The sequence below is a fragment of the Micropterus salmoides genome, unplaced genomic scaffold, assembly GCF_014851395.1.
Source record: "Micropterus salmoides isolate LMB-PRFRI ecotype aquatic unplaced genomic scaffold, ASM1485139v1 Ms_hic_scaffold_3, whole genome shotgun sequence".
NCBI lineage: Eukaryota > Metazoa > Chordata > Actinopteri > Centrarchiformes > Centrarchidae > Micropterus > Micropterus salmoides.
The window spans coordinates 37,678,272-37,695,895 of record NW_024042261.1 but is presented as its reverse complement, the minus strand read 5'-3'; the positions used below and the strand labels follow the sequence as shown (position 1 = coordinate 37,695,895).

Here is a 17,624-nt window from a genome sequence, read left to right as displayed (position 1 = left end):
TACTTCTTCTAGGTTCCTTCACCCTCAAACTCAGAGTCTGATTAAAAGCACCTGTGTCACCTGTCTATCAGGAACCAATGAGGAGGCGACGACGTGACCACAGGACCATGATCAACAGCACCACAGTATACTGATGGATTCCAAAAACCATCTTAATGATCGCAAAATCCATCTTACCTGAGCTTCAGAGGCGTTTCCATGGAAGCACCATAACTGAAGTGACCCCCATTCCCCACAAACTATGTTTATTTCAGTTTATATTGTTTTTATTGTTTTAAACTCACGAACGCTGGTGTTCTTTGTTAAGTGATGTCAAACATTAATCATGTCCAAATCAGTAAAGAAGGAAATAAAATTCAACTAACTCACAAATTACTTTGACAACTGATCTTGGGTTTCTGTCCTCATGCCCTCTGTCTTCATCTCATCTGTCTTTATCTCATCTGTCTTCATCTCTTCTGTCTTCATCTGTGATGTCTTCATTTCTTCTGTCTGATGTCTTCATTTCTTCTGTCTGATGTCTTCATCTCTGATGTCTTCATCTCTGATGTCTTCATCTCTGATGTCTTCATCTCTTCATCTGTGATGTCTTCATCTGTGATGTCTTCATCTGTGATGTCGTCATCTGTGATGTCGTCATCTCTTCATCTGTTCTGTCTTCATCTGTTCTGTCTTCATCTTTGATGTCTTTATCTCTTCTCTCTTCATTTCCGATGTCTTCATCTGTTCTGTCTTCATCTGTTCTGTCTGATGTTGTCATCTCTTCATCTCTTCTGTCTGATGTCTTCATCTCTTCTCTCTTCATCTCTTCTGTCTGATGTCTTCGTCTCTTCTGTCTTCATCTCTTCATCTGTGATGTCTTCATCTGTGATGTCTTCATCTGTGATGTCGTCATCTGTGATGTCGTCATCTCTTCATCTGTTCTGTCTTCATCTCTTCTGTCTTCATCTTTGATGTCTTTATCTCTTCTGTCTTCATCTCCGATGTGTTCTGTCTTCATCTGTTCTGTCTGATGTTGTCATCTCTTCATCTCTTCTGTCTGATGTCTTCGTCTCTTCTGTCTTCATCTCTTCATCTCTGATGTCTTCATCTATTCTGTCTTCATCTCTTCTGTCTTCATCTGTGATGTCTTCATTTCTTCTGTCTTCATCTGTTCTGTCTTCATCTGTTCTGTCTGATGTTGTCATCTCTTCATCTGTTCTGTCTGATGTCTTCGTCTCTTCTGTCTTCATCTCTTCATCTCTGATGTCTTCATCTATTCTGTCTTCATCTCTTCTGTCTTCATCTGTGATGTCTTCATTTCTTCTGTCTTCATCTGTTCTGTCTGATGTTGTCATCTCTTCATCTCTTCTGTCTTCATCTCTTCATCTCTTCTGTCTTCATCTGTGATGTCTTCATCTGTGATGTCTTTATCTCATCTGTCTTCATCTGTGATGTCTTCATCTGTGATGTCTTCATCTCTGATGTCTTCATCTCTTCTGTCTGATGTCTTCATCTCTTTTGTCTTCATCTATGATGTCTTTATCTCCTCTGTCTCCATCTGTGGTGTCTTTATCACTTCTGTCTTCATCTGTGATGTCTTTATCTCCTCTGTCTTCATCTGTGATATCTTTATCTGCTCTATATTCATTCCTAATGCCTATATCTCTACTGTCTTCATCTCCTCTGTCTTAATCTCTTCTGTCTTCTGTCTTAATCTCTTCATGTCTTCTGTCTTCATCTGTGATGTCTTTATCTCCTCTGTCTTCATCTGTGATATCTTTATCTGCTCTATATTCATTCCTAATGCCTATATCTCTTCTGTCTTCATCTCCTCTGTCTTAATCTCTTCTGTCTTCTGTCTTAATCTCTTCATGTCTTCTGTCTTAATCTCTGCTGCCTTCTTTCTAAAATGTTTTTATCTCTTCTGTCTTCATCTCTTCTTATCTGATGTCTCCATCTCTTCATGTCTTCATCTGTGATGTCTTTATCTGCTCTATATTCATTCCTAATGCCTATATCTCTTCTGTCTTCATCTCTTCTGTCTTCATCTCTTCATTTCTTCTGTCTTCATCTATTCATGTCTGATGTCTTCATCTTTTCTGTCTGATGTCTTCATCTTTTTTGTCTGATGTGTTCATTTCTTCTGTCTTCATCTCTTCATTTCTTCTGTCTTCATCTCTTTGTGTCTGATGTCTTCATCTCTTCATGTCTGATGTTTTCATCTTTTCTGTCTGATGTCTTCATTAATTATGTCTGATGTCTTCATCTTTTCATGTCTGATGTCTTCATTAATTATGTCTGATGTCTTCATCTTTTCATGTCTGATGTCTTCATTAATTATGTCTGATGTCTCCATCTTTTCATGTCTGATGTCTTCATTAATTATGTCTAATGTCTTCATCTTTTCATGTCTGATGTCTTCATTAATTATGTCTGATGTCTCCATCTTTTCTGTCTCATGTCTTTATTAATTATGTCTGATGTCTTCGTCTTTTCTGTCTGATGTCTTCATCTTTTCTGTCTGATGTCTTCCTTAATTATGTCTGATGTCTTCATTTCTTCTGTCTTCATCTCTTCATGTCTGATGTCTTCATCTTTTCTGTCTGATGTCTTCATTAATTATGTCTGATGTCTTCATCTTTTCTGTCTGATGTCTTCATTTCTACTGTCTTCATCACTTCACTTCTTCTGTCTTCATCTCTTCATGTCTGATGTTTTCATCTTTTCTGTCTGATGTCTTCATTAATTATGTCTGATGTCTTCATCTTTTTTCTTATGTCTTCATCTCTTCTGTCTTCATCTCTTCATTTCTTCTGTCTTCATCTATTCATGTCTGATGTCTTCATCTTTTCTGTCTGATGTCTTCATCTTTTTTGTCTGATGTGTTCATTTCTTCTGTCTTCATCTCTTCATTTCTTCTGTCTTCATCTCTTTGTGTCTGATGTCTTCATCTCTTCATGTCTGATGTTTTCATCTTTTCTGTCTGATGTCTTCATTAATTATGTCTGATGTCTTCATCTTTTCTGTCTGATGTCTTTATTAATTATGTCTGATGTCTTTGTCTTTTCTGTCTGATGTCTTTGTCTTTTCTGTCTGATGTCTTCATCTTTTCTGTCTGATGTCTTTATTAATTATGTCTGATGTCTTTGTCTTTTCTGTCTGATGTCTTCCTTAATTATGTCTGATGTCTTCATTTCTTCTGTCTTCATCTCTTCATGTCTGATGTCTTCATTAATTATGTCTGATGTCTTCATCTCTTCTGTCGAACCCGGGACCTTCTTGCTGTGAGGCAACAGTCCACCATCCAGTATCCACTAGGCCACCGTGCTGCCCATTATTAATATTATAAAAGTAATATATACTTTATATTAGCATTATTATTTATTGATATTCGTATTATTCAATTGTTCTCTTTCCTCTGCTCTCTTTTCTCGGCTCCAGGAAAGTTTCAAAAATATAAATGGATCTTCACTGCAACCACTTCTCTTCGTTATAGTGTACCGAGCACCTGGCCCGTATTCTGAATTCTTATCTGAATTTGCAGAGTTTTTGTCAACTTTAGTCCTTAAAACGGACAAAGTTATTATTGTAGGGGATTTTAATATTCATGTGGACGTTGAGAATGACAGCTTTAGTACTGCGTTTATCTCTCTGTTAGATTCCATTGGCTTCTCTCAGAGTCTTCATGAACCGACTCACTGTTTTAACCACACCCTCGACCTTGTTCTGGTATATGGTATTGAAATTGAACATTTAATAGTGTTCCCACAGAATCCCTCTTTGTCCGACCACTGTTTGATAACTTTTGAGTTTGTATTGCTGAACTACACAAAAATTTCTATACAAGATGTCTGTCTGATAGTGCTGTAGCTAAATTTAAGGATGCGATTCCATCAGCTCTAAATACATTATCTAGTCACAAAGTAACGGAGGACTCCTATGCTAATTTCAGTCCCTCCCAAATCGATCATCTTGTTGATAGTGCTGCAGGCTCGCTGCGAATGACACTGGACTCTGTAGCCCCTCTAAAAAGAAAATACTAAAACAAAGACGGTTAGCTCCATGGTATAATACTGAAACTCGCAAATTAAAGCAAATATCGCGGAAACTTGAGAGGAATTGGCGTTCCACCAAAGTGGAAAATTCTCATTTAATTTGGCAAGATAGTCTTAAAACTTATAGGAAGGCCCTCCGTAATGCCAGAGCAGCGTACTACTCGTCATTAATAGAGGAAAATAGGAACAACCCCAGGTTTCTTTTCAGCACTGTAGCCAGGCTGACAGAGAGTCACAGCTCTATTGAGCCAAGTATTCCCATAGCTCTCAGTAGTTACGACTTCATGAGCTTCTTTAATGATAAAATTCTAGCTATTAGAAACAAAATTCACCAAGACCTGCCCTCAGCTGGCACCAACTTATCTCTTAACTCAGGAACCTTAGAAACAGCTGTAGAACCAGATACATGTTTAACCTGCCTCTTAGACCCCGTCCCGACTAGGCTGCTTAAAGATGTTTTACCCTTAGTCAGCACTTCTATACTAGATATGATCAATCTATCTTTATCAACAGGCTATGTACCACAGTACTTTAAAGTAGCTGTAATTAAACCTCTTCTGAAAAAGCCCAAACTTGATCCGGATGTTTTAGCCAACTATAGACCTATATCTAACCTTCCATTTCTCTCTAAGGTCCTGGAGAAAGCAGTTGCTAAACAGCTGTGTGACTTTCTACAGAGCAATAGTTTATTTGAGGATTTTCAGTCAGGATTTAGAGCTCATCATAGCACAGAGACAGCACTGGTGAAAATTACTAACGACCTCCTTATTGCATCAGACAAAGGACTTGTCTCTGTACTGGTTTTATTAGATCTTAGTGCTGCATTTGATACCATTGACCATCAGATCCTATTGCAGAGACTGGAACATTTCATTGGCATTAAAGGAACCGCTCTAAGCTGGTTTAAGTCCTATTTATCAGATCGATTTCAGTTTGTACATGTTAACGATGAGTCCTCCATGCATGCCAAAGTTAGTCATGGAGTTCCTCAAGGATCTGTCCTCGGACCAATCCTCTTCACTTTATACATGCTTCCTTTAGGCAATATTATCAGGAAACATTCCATAAGCTTTCATTGTTATGCAGATGATACTCAGTTATATCTATCGATCAAGCCAGATGAAACTCATCAGTTAGCTAAACTTCAAATGTGCCTTCAGGATGTTAAAACCTGGATGACCTGTAATATTCTAATGTTAAACTCAGATAAAACTGAAGTTATTGCTCTGGGGCCTAAGCACCTCCGTGACACATTATCTAAAGAAATAGTTTCCCTTGATGGCATCGCCTTGGCCTCCAGCACCACTGTGAGGAATCTTGGAGTTATCTTTGATCAGGACATGTGGTTTAAGTCTCACATTAAGCAAATTTCAAGGACCGTCTTTTTCCACCTACACAATATTGCGAAAATCAGGAACATCCTGTCTAAAAATGATGCAGAAAAACTAGTCCATGCATTTGTCACTTCTAGGCTGGATTACTGCAATTCCTTATTATCAAGCTGCTCGAAAAAGTCCATTAAGACTCTTCAGCTGATCCAGAATGCTGCTGCACGTGTTCTGACAGGAACCAGGAAAAGAGATCATATTTCTCCTGTTTTAGCTTCTTTGCATTGGCTTCCAGTAAAATCCAGAATAGAATTTAAAATCATTCTTCTTACCTACAAAGCTCTTAATGGTCAGGCACCATCTTATCTTAAAGAGCTCATAGTACCTTACTACCCCACCAGAGTACTGCGCTCCCAGAATGCAGGGTTACTTGTGGTTCCTAGAGTCTCCAAAAGTAGACTAGGAGCCAGAGCGTTCAGCTATCAAGCTCCTCTCCTGTGGAACCAGGTTCCAGTTTGGGTTCAGGAGGCAGACACCATCTCCACATTTAAGAGTAGGCTTAAGACTTTCCTCTTTGATAAAGCTTATAGTTAGGGCTGGCTCAGGTGAGTCCTGAACCATCCCTTAGTTATGCTGCTATAGGCCTAGACTGCCGGGGGATTTCCCATGATGCACTGAGCTCCTCTCTCCTCTACTTTCTCTCCCTCTGTATGCAACCTCATCCCATTATTGCATGTTACTAACACAACTTCTCTCCTTTCCGGTAGTCTTGTGCTTTCTCGTCTCTCTCCTCTCTCCTATCACTTCCTGCTGGTTTTCTGGCTCTGGAGCTGTGGAGTCTGGATCTGTGGTTGCGGGTCACCTGCTGCCCCCGTGTTCCTGCTCGACACCCTCTGCTGCAACGACTATTGTTATTATAATCATTAACATTACGATTGTTACCATTAACACTACTATTAATATCTGTACCATTTTTCATTTAGTCTATAGCAACATCACCTTTACTGTCTGTACCTCTGTGTGGATATTGTGTAGGCTGCCTCCCTCCCCTCTCTCTCTCTCTCTCTCTCCTTCCTTCACCCCAACCGGTCGAGGCAGATGGTCGCCCACCCTGAGTCATGGTTCTGCTCGAGGTTTCTGCCTCTTAAAGGAAGTTGTTCCTTGCCTCTGTCTCCTAGTGCTGCTCTTGGTGGGAACTGTTGGGCTTCTGTAAATAGCATCACAGAGTACGGTCTAGACCTGCTCTTTATGAAAAGCGCTGTGAGATAACTGTTGTTGTGATTTGGCGCTATATAAATAAAATTGAATTGAATTGAATTGAATTGATCTAAACTTTATAACAGCAGGAGTCACAAGTGACCTTGTTTGCAGTTCTAAGCATCCAATCAACAGTGTTACAGTCAAGGGCGTAGAATTTAGCAGAGACAGTAGATACATGTACACGCCAACATCCAGAGGGAGGAGAGGGGGGGTGGCTAATTGGGATTGCGCCCTGAATGTTTTGTCAAAAGCCCCGGATCTTTTAGGCTTTTAAAATAAAGTCAAAGTTGTTTCATTTCCCCTCTGTCTTTTTGCCTGGAGCGGCAAAACAACAGAGCAAAAGCTCTTTTAATGCATCTCTCAGCCAGTTTGCCAACCGCTAACACTAAAGAAGAAGAAAAATAGAACTCTTCTTCTTTGTCGTCTGATAGGGGGCTTTTGTCTGTGTTGTTTCACTGGCGCCCCCTCAGTGAGCAAGCGTGCTCGCTAAAAAGCTGATATTTTAAACAAAGTTTTTTACGCGGAGAGGAGTCAGACAGTGAACTGCCGACAAATGTTTCAGGTTTGTTCCCTCCTGTGAAGTGCACAGTTTCAATACATTGGGCCTGAGCTTATAAATGATCATCTCAGGGCGTTTTACAGCTGATCTCAGCTCATTAGTGGGATAAGAAGAAAGAATAATTGAGAAATATGGCGATAAAGATTAGAAAGACATGAGAGAGTATGAGGATTTCCTACTGGTGACAAATATACCAAGTAGCCTATAGGTGCATCTACTGTAAAATTAATTTAATATCATGGAAAAGTTCATTTTCTTCCATAATTTAATATAAATTTTTTTATTTTATTTTAATCTTGATGATCAGGGCTTACAGCTAATAGAATCAAAACTCTAGTATCCCAAAATTGATTAGAATTTCAGAATAAATTATTTATTATACAGAGATGTCGACCTGAGAAGAGCTCTTATCAGCTAGTTAACTCAAAACACCTGCAAAAGTTTCTTAAGCCTTTAATCTCTGTCTGGTTCTGGTGCTCACAATTAACTTCTCCACCAGATTCAAATTTGTTTTTAGATTTGAGATGCTTCTGTACTGATGTAACAAAAGTAATAATGGGCTAGTTTAATGAATATCACTGTCCAATCACATCACATGTCTGCATCTCATAAATATCAACTGTCAGGTTAGGGTTAACCCTTTTATTGCACACATAAGACTAAAATGATAATTATCAGCGAGTTATGGTGGCGTTTTGGCCTCAGTCTAAAAGTGCTGCTGTAAGTTTTACACGCCATCAGATGCAACTGTGTTTGCTTAGCTTGAAGCCCCAAAGCTTCATAATGCTTCATCCACTCATCACTACTCGCTAGCTAATGTCAGCTGATCTGACTGTGTTTGAGGGACTATTTTGTCACACAGATGAGTCAGCGAGGGAAGAGGAAGGCCGGGCATCACAGCAGGTGGATTAACTGCACATTGGCGATCAAGGGACTCCAGAAGAGGGACAAGAGATGAAAATGTGTTTAGAAGAAAGGAGTGAACAGAAGATGAGTAAAGGGAGCACAGATGCCAGAAGTAAGTGTAAGAGAATAAGATATGCTTTTAAATTTTTTGCATCTTTATGATGATATGATAAGTTTATGACCAGTGGGGATGAGAGGAGGACGGTGGTGACAACAAAGGAGCTGAAATTTGTAAAGTAAATTAGGGATGAAAACTAGTCCTTTAAATCTGATGAGGATACGTTTTGTTTTGGATTTTAATGTGCACATCAAATGCTTAGTAATTATCCAGAAATCACATAGAAAAAAATTATATAATCGCTCCACAGCCCTCGGCAACGTAATCAAATCAAATCATGAGGTTCTTAGAGATTCCCAACTCCAATGATGATCAGAAACATTTACAACATATTTACTGTTCCTTGGTTATGTAACTTAAAAATAGTAACATCACATAAGTTATGTCCCTTTTTAGTTGCCAGGAGTGAAAATGAGTGATCAACATTTGTTGAGTTTTGGATTAACTACAGCTGTAAAAATAGATTGTAGCTCTACAGGACGATGACTAGGATTATTTTCCAAAGAAACATTCATCTTTTTCCCCAGATGGTGTTTGTATTTTTAGGCAGTCTATCATCTCAAACAGCATTAAAAATAGTTCATTCAACTGGCTTAATGTTGGAAACAAATTCTCCCCGGGGGTGCATGCCACCCCGACCCCCCTAGGTTTGGGCTAAGCCCTGAATGTTCACAACATCTGGCTCCAGCAGAACAGGAAGCTGAGAGGTGACACACTTTTTATAAAACATTACAGCGTCACAGCACGGTCTCTTGTTTTTTTAAAATCCTTCCTTTATTAACAAGATCTGGGCGTTAAAGACACGTCATGATAATCAGTACAGCTCCCACATTACAGAAAATAACAATACCAAAGAGAAAGAGCATCAAATAAAACAAAGGCTCGGAGCTCGAATAACCACGGCTTGTTGGGTTTTCAGACAGGGTAATAAAGATTAAAAAAGTGGTTGTTGTGAGTCAGGACAGAACGGACCAAACGCAACGCTCAGGATTAAACAGGTTTTATTAGAAAAAGGGAGAAGGGGCTGAGGGAGTGGAGGTGACGCGACGGTGGCAGACAGACAGACAAGGTTAATCACTGGGAAAACAGAGATGTTGCAGGATTCACAGAGACTTAAATAACGCAGCGGCACCAGGTCAGGAGCAACGACGATCAAGCAGAGATTGTGTGGAGAACCGGGGTTGATATACTGGCAGGTGTGACGGGCAGAGGAGGCTGCTGATGAGGTGCAGGTGTGGATCCTCAGCTGGGCTCAGGAGCGGAGAGAGAGGCAGGCAAAACACAGGGGAAAACAGAATGCAGGGGGGAAAAAAAGGAGAAACAAACAGGACACTCACCTCAACAGTGGTCTGCGTTAGTAAATCTGCATCTGTGAAGAAACTGTTAAGCCATAATAACTAACCTGCATTATAACTCCACATTTAATGTCTTCATATTCGAACTTTGATCATCCGAGAAGAAGGAGAGTGGAGGTAAAATGGTAAGCATGTACCCGGAGGCAGGGTCACTTACACCGAGGACGCTGGGGACATGTAGCCACCACTTTTTTAAAGAATTTGTCAAAAATGTTCTGAAAAATAAAATAGCTACCAACAATACAGTAATGTTAATGAAAAAATAATAATGCTATGACAAAGGTTTATTTTCACAATAAGCCTGCAATGCAATGTAAATACAAAAGAAACCTCTGTGTTGTCCAAAAAAGTAACTTAGTTTAACTAGAAGTAACTTATTTTGAATTGTCACCTGCCATCTGAATTTTGAGCTTCACTTTATATAAATAAAGACATTTCCAACATGAATTCGGTGCAGAAAATGTCTCCAGAATGCAGGAAATTAAATGTTGAAGGCTCAAGTGTCCCCACCACTTTTCAACACTCGGGGCCTTTTTCTGAAACTGCGTGCTCCTCCCTCTCTCTACCTACTTCCACCTCCGTTTGCGCGTTCATGCGGAGGGTCTGCCACATTGAGCAGCATCTGAAACCGATGAGGGTGAAGTGGTAGTTGGTTGTTAAACCCTCAGATGCTGAGTGACCACCGGTAGTGTTACACCCTTTGCTGCACGATGGGGGACCTTTCTTTCACATGCGAGCTCCGTGTGATTTTGCCGGTTAACAATTAGGATTTTTAAATTCTGAAACTACACTAACATTTCATATCACAGGTTAACAAGACAGCACAAAGGTTATATTTTGTTTAATTAAAAAAGGCTCTTGTCTGATAGACAATAAAACTGTTGTTGTTATTGAATCGTGTTCATCTCATGAGAACATGGACACAGGGGGATCAGAAGCAACAAAGGCATTAAAGAAAAATGGTAAGTCTTTAAATTCTTCAGACGATGTAATGCTTCAATATAATATTTGATTTATATCGAAATGTTGCATTTTTGAATGTAATATTTTTCATATAAGATAAAGAGGTTTAAATCTTTTCTTTACAATGAATATAAATCTTTTCATTATAAATGAGAGGGGGGGCCGGACGATTTTGGTGGGCCGCCTGGGCCAAAAATGCCAGGGCCGATTTTTTGTCCCCGTCCAGCTCTGGTTCCAGGCAACTTGGAACTGGGAAATTTCCGATCTCCAACTAGAAAAACTATCCTGGAGCGCAACCTGAAGTCAGCTGAATGACGTCACAAACCAATGTCAGCTCCTATGGAAGCTCACAAATAGTAAACCATAAACCAAAAAGCAACAAGAACACTATATATAGTAAAAATAGCCTCTACGTTACTGGTTAACTGTGTTGCAGGTTACACTTCCTAATGTTTTGGCATTTTAAACAATAACTTTTATGCAGAGAAGATGACTTTCTTTACTGTAGCCAGCTACCTTATAACATATTTCTACATCAATGTACATGCAGAACAGGTTTTACTATATATCTCGCTTTAACGATCTCTTCAGTCAGTCTCTTCAGAGATCATGTGAAGATGGAGGTCTGACAGGTGAACATTTATATGTTTGGTCTGCATTACGGACATAATCAGGTTTTTCATTGACTACGTCATGGACATCTGCACAGAAACTGCAGAGGAAACATTATTTTAAAACATTTGGTGAGTTTTGGCCCTTTGGAGTTCACTGACAGAGCCAGACAAAAGTTTGACATGATTCACATTCTCACGTCACGTTAATTTTTATACATCACAGCTGTGCGTGAAAACCAGCGTACCTAACCTTTTTGTGCGTAGGCAGTGTTTGTGCATGAGGCCCCAGGAGCCCCAGGGGTTTATACATGAGGCCCCAGGGGTTTATACATGAGGCCCCAGGGGTTTATACATGAGGCCCCTGGTGCACACCTGGTTTTGGATGTTTCTGTACTTTTCTAATTCTGTGAGTACACCATAATTTTTTATTTATGAGGCCCCAGGGGCCCCAGGGGTTTATACATGAGGCCCCTGGTGCACGTCTGGTTTTATACATGTGGATGTTTCTGTGTGTACTTTTCTAATTCAGTGAGTACGCCATCATTTTTATACATGAGGCCCCAGGGGTTTATACATGAGGCCCCTGGGGCCCCAGGGGTTTATACATGAGGCTCCTGGTGCACGCCTGGTTTTAGATTTTTCTTTAATTTTCTAATTCTGTGAGTACACCATAATTTTTTATTCATGAGGCCCCAGGGGTTTATACATGAGGCCCCAGGGGCCCCAGGGGTTTATACATGAGGCCCCTGGTGCACGTCTGGTTTTATACATGTGGATGTTTCTGTGCGTACTTTTCTAATTCTGTGAGTACGCCATCATTTTTATACATGAGGCCCCAGGGGTTTATACATGAGGCCCCAGGGGTTTATACATGAGGCCCCAGGGGCCCCAGGGGTTTATACATGAGGCCCCTGGTGCACGCCTGGTTTTGGATGTTTCTGTACTTTTCTAATTCTGTGAGTACGCCATCATTTTTATACATGAGGCCCCAGGGGTTTATACATGAGGCCCCAGGGGCCCCAGGGGTTTATACATGAGGCCCCTGGGGCCCCAGGGGTTTATACATGAGGCCCCTGGTGCACGTCTGGTTTTATACATGTGGATGTTTCTGTGCGTACTTTTCTAATTCTGTGAGTACGCCATCATTTTTTATACATGAGGCCCCAGGGGTTTATACATGAGGCCCCAGGGGTTTATACATGAGGCCCCTGGTGCACGCCTGGTTTTGGATGTTTCTGTACTTTTCTAATTCTGTGAGTACGCCATCATTTTTTATACATGAGGCCGCAGGGGCCCCAGGGGTTTATACATGAGGCCCCTGGTCCTGAGGAAACTGATGTGTCGCGCGGAGGAAGAGACACTTTACTTTGAAAGGGCGGTGAAACGGATGTAAACATCAGACCGCCATGTTGGATGCACAGACGGCAGAGAACCATCCCGGCGGGTTGCCAGACTTTCTCCCACACTTTCAGACCCAGTGGAGCTGGACCGGACTGGACCCGGACCCGGACCGGAGGCTCTGAAACCAGTTAAAATCTTTACTTCTCTTCGTGGTAACTTCCGGAAGGCTCGCGGGCCGTGATGGAGCCGGCCGAGACTTTCATGTCCCAGACGGAGCTGGTTCTGGAGGTGGCGGTGGAGTCCGCGGTCTGCGTCCTGCAGCAGAGACTCGGACCGGACGGGACGGACGGCGAGCAGAGGCGGGTATGAGAAACCTGACCGAGTAAATAATGTCCGCGAAGAGGCGGGAGGGAAGTTTATCTGAGAAACAGCCGGAGCTAAATCCCGCCGTCACTTCCGACTTGGCCGGAGATCCGTTTTCACGCGCGAGACCCAGAAACACGACGGAAAATACGTGATTTTCAGTTAAATGTACTTAAAGTATTAAATCCTGTTAGTGTTTATTAATAAAAGAGAACTCTGCTGGACAGACACGTTGCCTTGTACCTTATAAACACTCTGCTGTTACTACGGTGAAGGACGCCATTTTGTGTCATGGCGTCCACTCAAAAACACACAGGAACATTTATTTTATTTATTTATTTATTCATCCATCCACAGGACACTTCATGTACAGTTAATACTAAATTGTAACGTTAATGTGTCTCTTTACTGCGTTAAATCACACGAAGCTACCGGAAACAGAACATTTAGAAGATAAATCAGTCAAGTTGTGTTCATGTGAGCGACTTCCGGTACATACCAGTGGCCTTCAGAATAAAAGCATTAGGAAGAACTTTATTTAGTATTTTACTCGTGGGTGGAATTGGCTTTGGTGACACAAACAGACCGCTGATATAAATAGATGTAAAAATATTTAAATATGGAATAAACAGATGCAAGTTATAATAAAATTATATTTACATGTGCATTCCAGTTTGTGTTACAGGGCAGAGAGTTTGGAAAATATATAAATATAGAAGAATATGTGCAGTATTGCAGTTTACATGATATTTACACGTGCAAACATTTACAGTGTGTATTGCAAAGGGAGGGGGTGTGGGGTCCCGGGTCTTGCTAATGAGGCCAGCTGTGGAGGGAAGAAGGAGTGTGAGGGTCATTTGTGAAGCGAGAACAGAATACTAATTCAGGTAAATGAAATCTGTCCCTGCAGCACCAGCTGACCGCCGTCCTGGAGGGGACCGCCAGAGAGGTGGCCCGTAAGATCTGCAGGATCTTCAGAGCGCTGTACGCCGGCGTGGAGAAGGAAAACCAGGTCCTGAGGGACAAAGTGGGGCGTCTGGAGTCTGAGCTGAGGTCAGAGGTCGAGAGGAACGCCACGCAGACCGTTTACAAGATCAAACCATCAGGTAGTTCTGCAGGACGAGTGTCCCTGAAACCTGCACACACACATAAGGGTGCGTTCGATCGCCCCGTAGTTCCCTGCTGACTGGACTGCAGGGTTTTCGGCCATTTTAAGTAAGATGCCAAACCGCAGGGAGACGACATGTTCAGTTCTAAGGATGGACTGTGTAGGGAAGACGTGAACAACGGTTCATCAGTTCGCAAGAAGTTGACGGGCAAGATTACCCATAAGCCTTTTTGCTGTGGATTGTTCCTAATGTAATGTTAGTTAGCTAACGCTAGCTAACTTCCTACTGACTGTAATGTAATAAAGTCCTGCTGTTCTGCTTTTTAATGACTGTAATAATGAACAGAGGCCGACCAGCTGTACAGGAACACTGCTGATCCTTAATATCGTTGTGTTTTGTCTCAATCGTCGGGGGATGCGGTGGTTCACTTGTACTGTGTGATCGGTAGGCTTTAGCTTCTTTCATTTTTTTCACGTCCGTTTGAGTCAGTCTGGGTCTGTTTGGGTCAGTTTGAGTCTGTTTGAGTCTGTTTGAGTCAGTCTGGGTCTGTTTGAGTCAGTCTGGGTCAGTTTGAGTCAGTCTGGGTCTGAGTTTGAGTCAGTCTGGGTCTGTTTGGGTCAGTCTGGGTCTGTTTGGGTCAGTTTGAGTCAGTCTGGGTCTGTTTGGGTCAGTTTGAGTCAGTTTGAGTCAGTCTCGGTCTGTTTGGGTCAGTCTGGGTCTGTTTGGGTCAGTCTGGGTCTGTTTGAGTCAGTTTGAGTCAGTCTGGGTCTGTTTGGGTCAGTCTGGGTCTGTTTGAGTCAGTCTGAGTCAGTCTGGGTCAGTTTGAGTCAGTCTGGGTCTGTTTGGGTCAGTCTGGGTCTGTTTGGGTCAGTCTGGGTCTGTTTGAGTCAGTCTGGGTCAGTCTGAGTCAGTCTGGGTCAGTTTGAGTCAGTCTGGGTCTGTTGGAGTCAGTCTGGGTCTGTTTGAGTCAGTTTGAGTCAGTCTGGGTCTGTTTGAGTCAGTCTGGGTCTGTTTGAGTCAGTTTGAGTCAGTCTGGGTCAGTTTGAGTCAGTCTGGGTCTGTTTGAGTCTGTTTGAGTCAGTCTGGGTCTGTTTGAGTCAGTCTGGGTCTGTTTGAGTCAGTTTGAGTCAGTCTGGGTCTGTTTGGGTCATTTGAGTCAGTCTGGGTCTGTTTGGGTCAGTTTGAGTCAGTTTGAGTCAGTCTCGGTCTGTTTGGGTCAGTCTGGGTCTGTTTGGGTCAGTCTGGGTCTGTTTGAGTCAGTTTGAGTCAGTCTGGGTCTGTTTGGGTCAGTCTGGGTCTGTTTGAGTCAGTCTGAGTCAGTCTGGGTCAGTCTGGGTCAGTTTGAGTCAGTCTGGGTCTGTTTGGGTCAGTCTGGGTCTGTTTGGGTCAGTGGGTCTGTTTGAGTCAGTCTGAGTCAGTCTGGGTCTGTTTGAGTCAGTCTGGGTCAGTCTGGGTCAGTCTGAGTCAGTCTGGGTCTGTTTGAGTCAGTCTGGGTCTGTTTGAGTCAGTTTGAGTCAGTCTGGGTCAGTCTGGGTCAGTTTGAGTCAGTCTGGGTCAGTTTGAGTCAGTCTGGGTCTGTTTGAGTCTGTTTGAGTCAGTTTGAGTCAGTCTGGGTCTGTTTGAGTCAGTCTGGGTCTGTTTGAGTCAGTTTGAGTCAGTCTGGGTCAGTTTGAGTCAGTCTGGGTCAGTTTGAGTCAGTCTGGGTCTGTTTGAGTCTGTTTGAGTCAGTTTGAGTCAGTCTGGGTCTGTTTGAGTCAGTCTGGGTCTGTTTGAGTCAGTTTGAGTCAGTCTGGGTCAGTTTGAGTCAGTCTGGGTCTGTTTGAGTCAGTCTGGGTCTGTTTGAGTCTGTTTGAGTCAGTTTGAGTCAGTCTGGGTCTGTTTGAGTCAGTCTGGGTCTGTTTGAGTCAGTCTGGGTCTGTTTGAGTCAGTTTGAGTCAGTCTGGGTCTGTTTGAGTCAGTCTGGGTCAGTTTGAGTCTGTTTGAGTCAGTCTGGGTCTGTTTGAGTCAGTCTGGGTCTGTTTGGGTCAGTCTGGGTCTGTTTGGGTCAGTCTGGGTCTGTTTGGGTCAGTCTGGGTCTGTTTGAGTCAGTTTGAGTCTGAGTTTGGGTCAGTCTGGGTCTGTTTGGGTCAGTTTGAGTCAGTCTGGGTCTGTTTGAGTCAGTCTGGGTCTGTTTGAGTCAGTCTGGGTCTGTTTGGGTCAGTTTGAGTCAGTCTGGGTCTGTTTGAGTCAGTTTGAGTCAGTCTGGGTCTGTTTGAGTCAGTTTGAGTCAGTCTGGGTCTGTTTGGGTCAGTCTGGGTCTGTTTGGGTCTGTTTGAGTCAGTCTGGGTCTGTTTGAGTCAGTCTGGGTCTGTTTGAGTCTGTTTGAGTCAGTTTGAGTCAGTCTGGGTCAGTTTGAGTCAGTCTGGGTCTGTTTGAGTCAGTCTGGGTCTGTTTGAGTCTGTTTGAGTCAGTTTGAGTCAGTCTGGGTCAGTTTGAGTCAGTCTGGGTCTGTTTGAGTCAGTTTGAGTCAGTCTGGGTCAGTTTGAGTCAGTCTGGGTCTGTTTGAGTCAGTCTGGGTCTGTTTGAGTCAGTTTGAGTCAGTCTGGGTCTGTTTGAGTCAGTCTGGGTCTGTTTGAGTCTGAGGCAAGCGTCTAAATGTTGAAGGGTCACATTCAGTGCATTTTCAGGTTCCTGGTTTTATTTGGGCGCTGCACCAGAGCAGGTTTGCAGACTGCACGTTTCTGCTCTGTTCACACTGTTTTAGCTGCAGAGTGAAGCATCTCACCTCTATAAGATCTCTGGTTGGAGCTGCACATGTGGTAAAGACTACTAGGCAATCAGAAGCAGAGTGGGGGGGTCCTGACAAGCCGGTGAACACGGCTTCAGTTCAGCTGTACATGTTGGAGTGTAACACGTTTACCGGAGCTCGGTCTCTACATCTCGGGAACAGCTTCACGTCCTCTGACTGGACCACAATCCAGACGTGTTCAGTTCAGGAGCAGAGTTTTCTGTGGGAGATGGGAACTCCCTTTGAGCTGTTTCACTTTGCACAGCTGTTAGATGCACAGACAGACTCAGGATTTTACTTGTTTAACTCTGTTTTCATGTGAGAGCAGAGTCTCCAGGTGTGTGAGCGTCCAGGTAAACATCTCCACGTGAACCCTGAACTTGTCTGACTTGTTTCCTGTCTCACTGACTCCTCAGATGGCCCCGCCCTCTCTCTGGACATCAACCAACCAGCTGCCAACCCCGCCGCCCTCGCCATGGCCATCCTCAACTCCACGAGAACCAGACGCAGAGCCAGCAGCAACCCTCAGTGCCCCTGGTCATCATCAGCCAGCCACTTCCTGCTCCAATCACAGGCCAGAGCCAGAGCAGCCCCTCCCCCCAGGAACCGCCGGAGGAACCGGATCACACCGCCGCTAACGCTAATGCTAACACCGCTGCTACGTCAGACTGACCTCCAGACTGAGGTGTTTAGAAAACCAGATCTCCACGATGACCAATCACCAAGGTGTCACCTCCGCAGACGTGACATCACTTCCTGTGACTAATGGTCAGCCAGCCAGTGAAGCCCCGCCCCGCCTGAAGAAGACGCGGTTGTTGTCGTTGTTGTAAGTGTTTCTGAAGATCGGTCCCGCGAAGGTTCCAGTTTCCTGTGAGACCAGTTACTAATTATTGTTGATCGCTCC

General features: G+C 43.0%; 1 protein-coding gene across 1 annotated transcript; it reads left to right on the top strand.

Moving 5' to 3' along the window:
* The first annotated feature begins 12,535 nt into the window (after nt 1-12,535).
* LOC119882489 lies at nt 12,536-17,486 on the top strand. The gene is made up of 3 exons (XM_038692531.1): nt 12,536-12,844; nt 13,755-13,950; nt 17,137-17,486. The coding sequence occupies exons 1-3, from the start codon at nt 12,722-12,724 to the stop codon at nt 17,484-17,486; spliced, it is 669 nt and encodes a 222-aa protein (XP_038548459.1). The 5' UTR covers nt 12,536-12,721.
* The last annotated feature ends 138 nt before the right edge of the window (nt 17,487-17,624 follow it).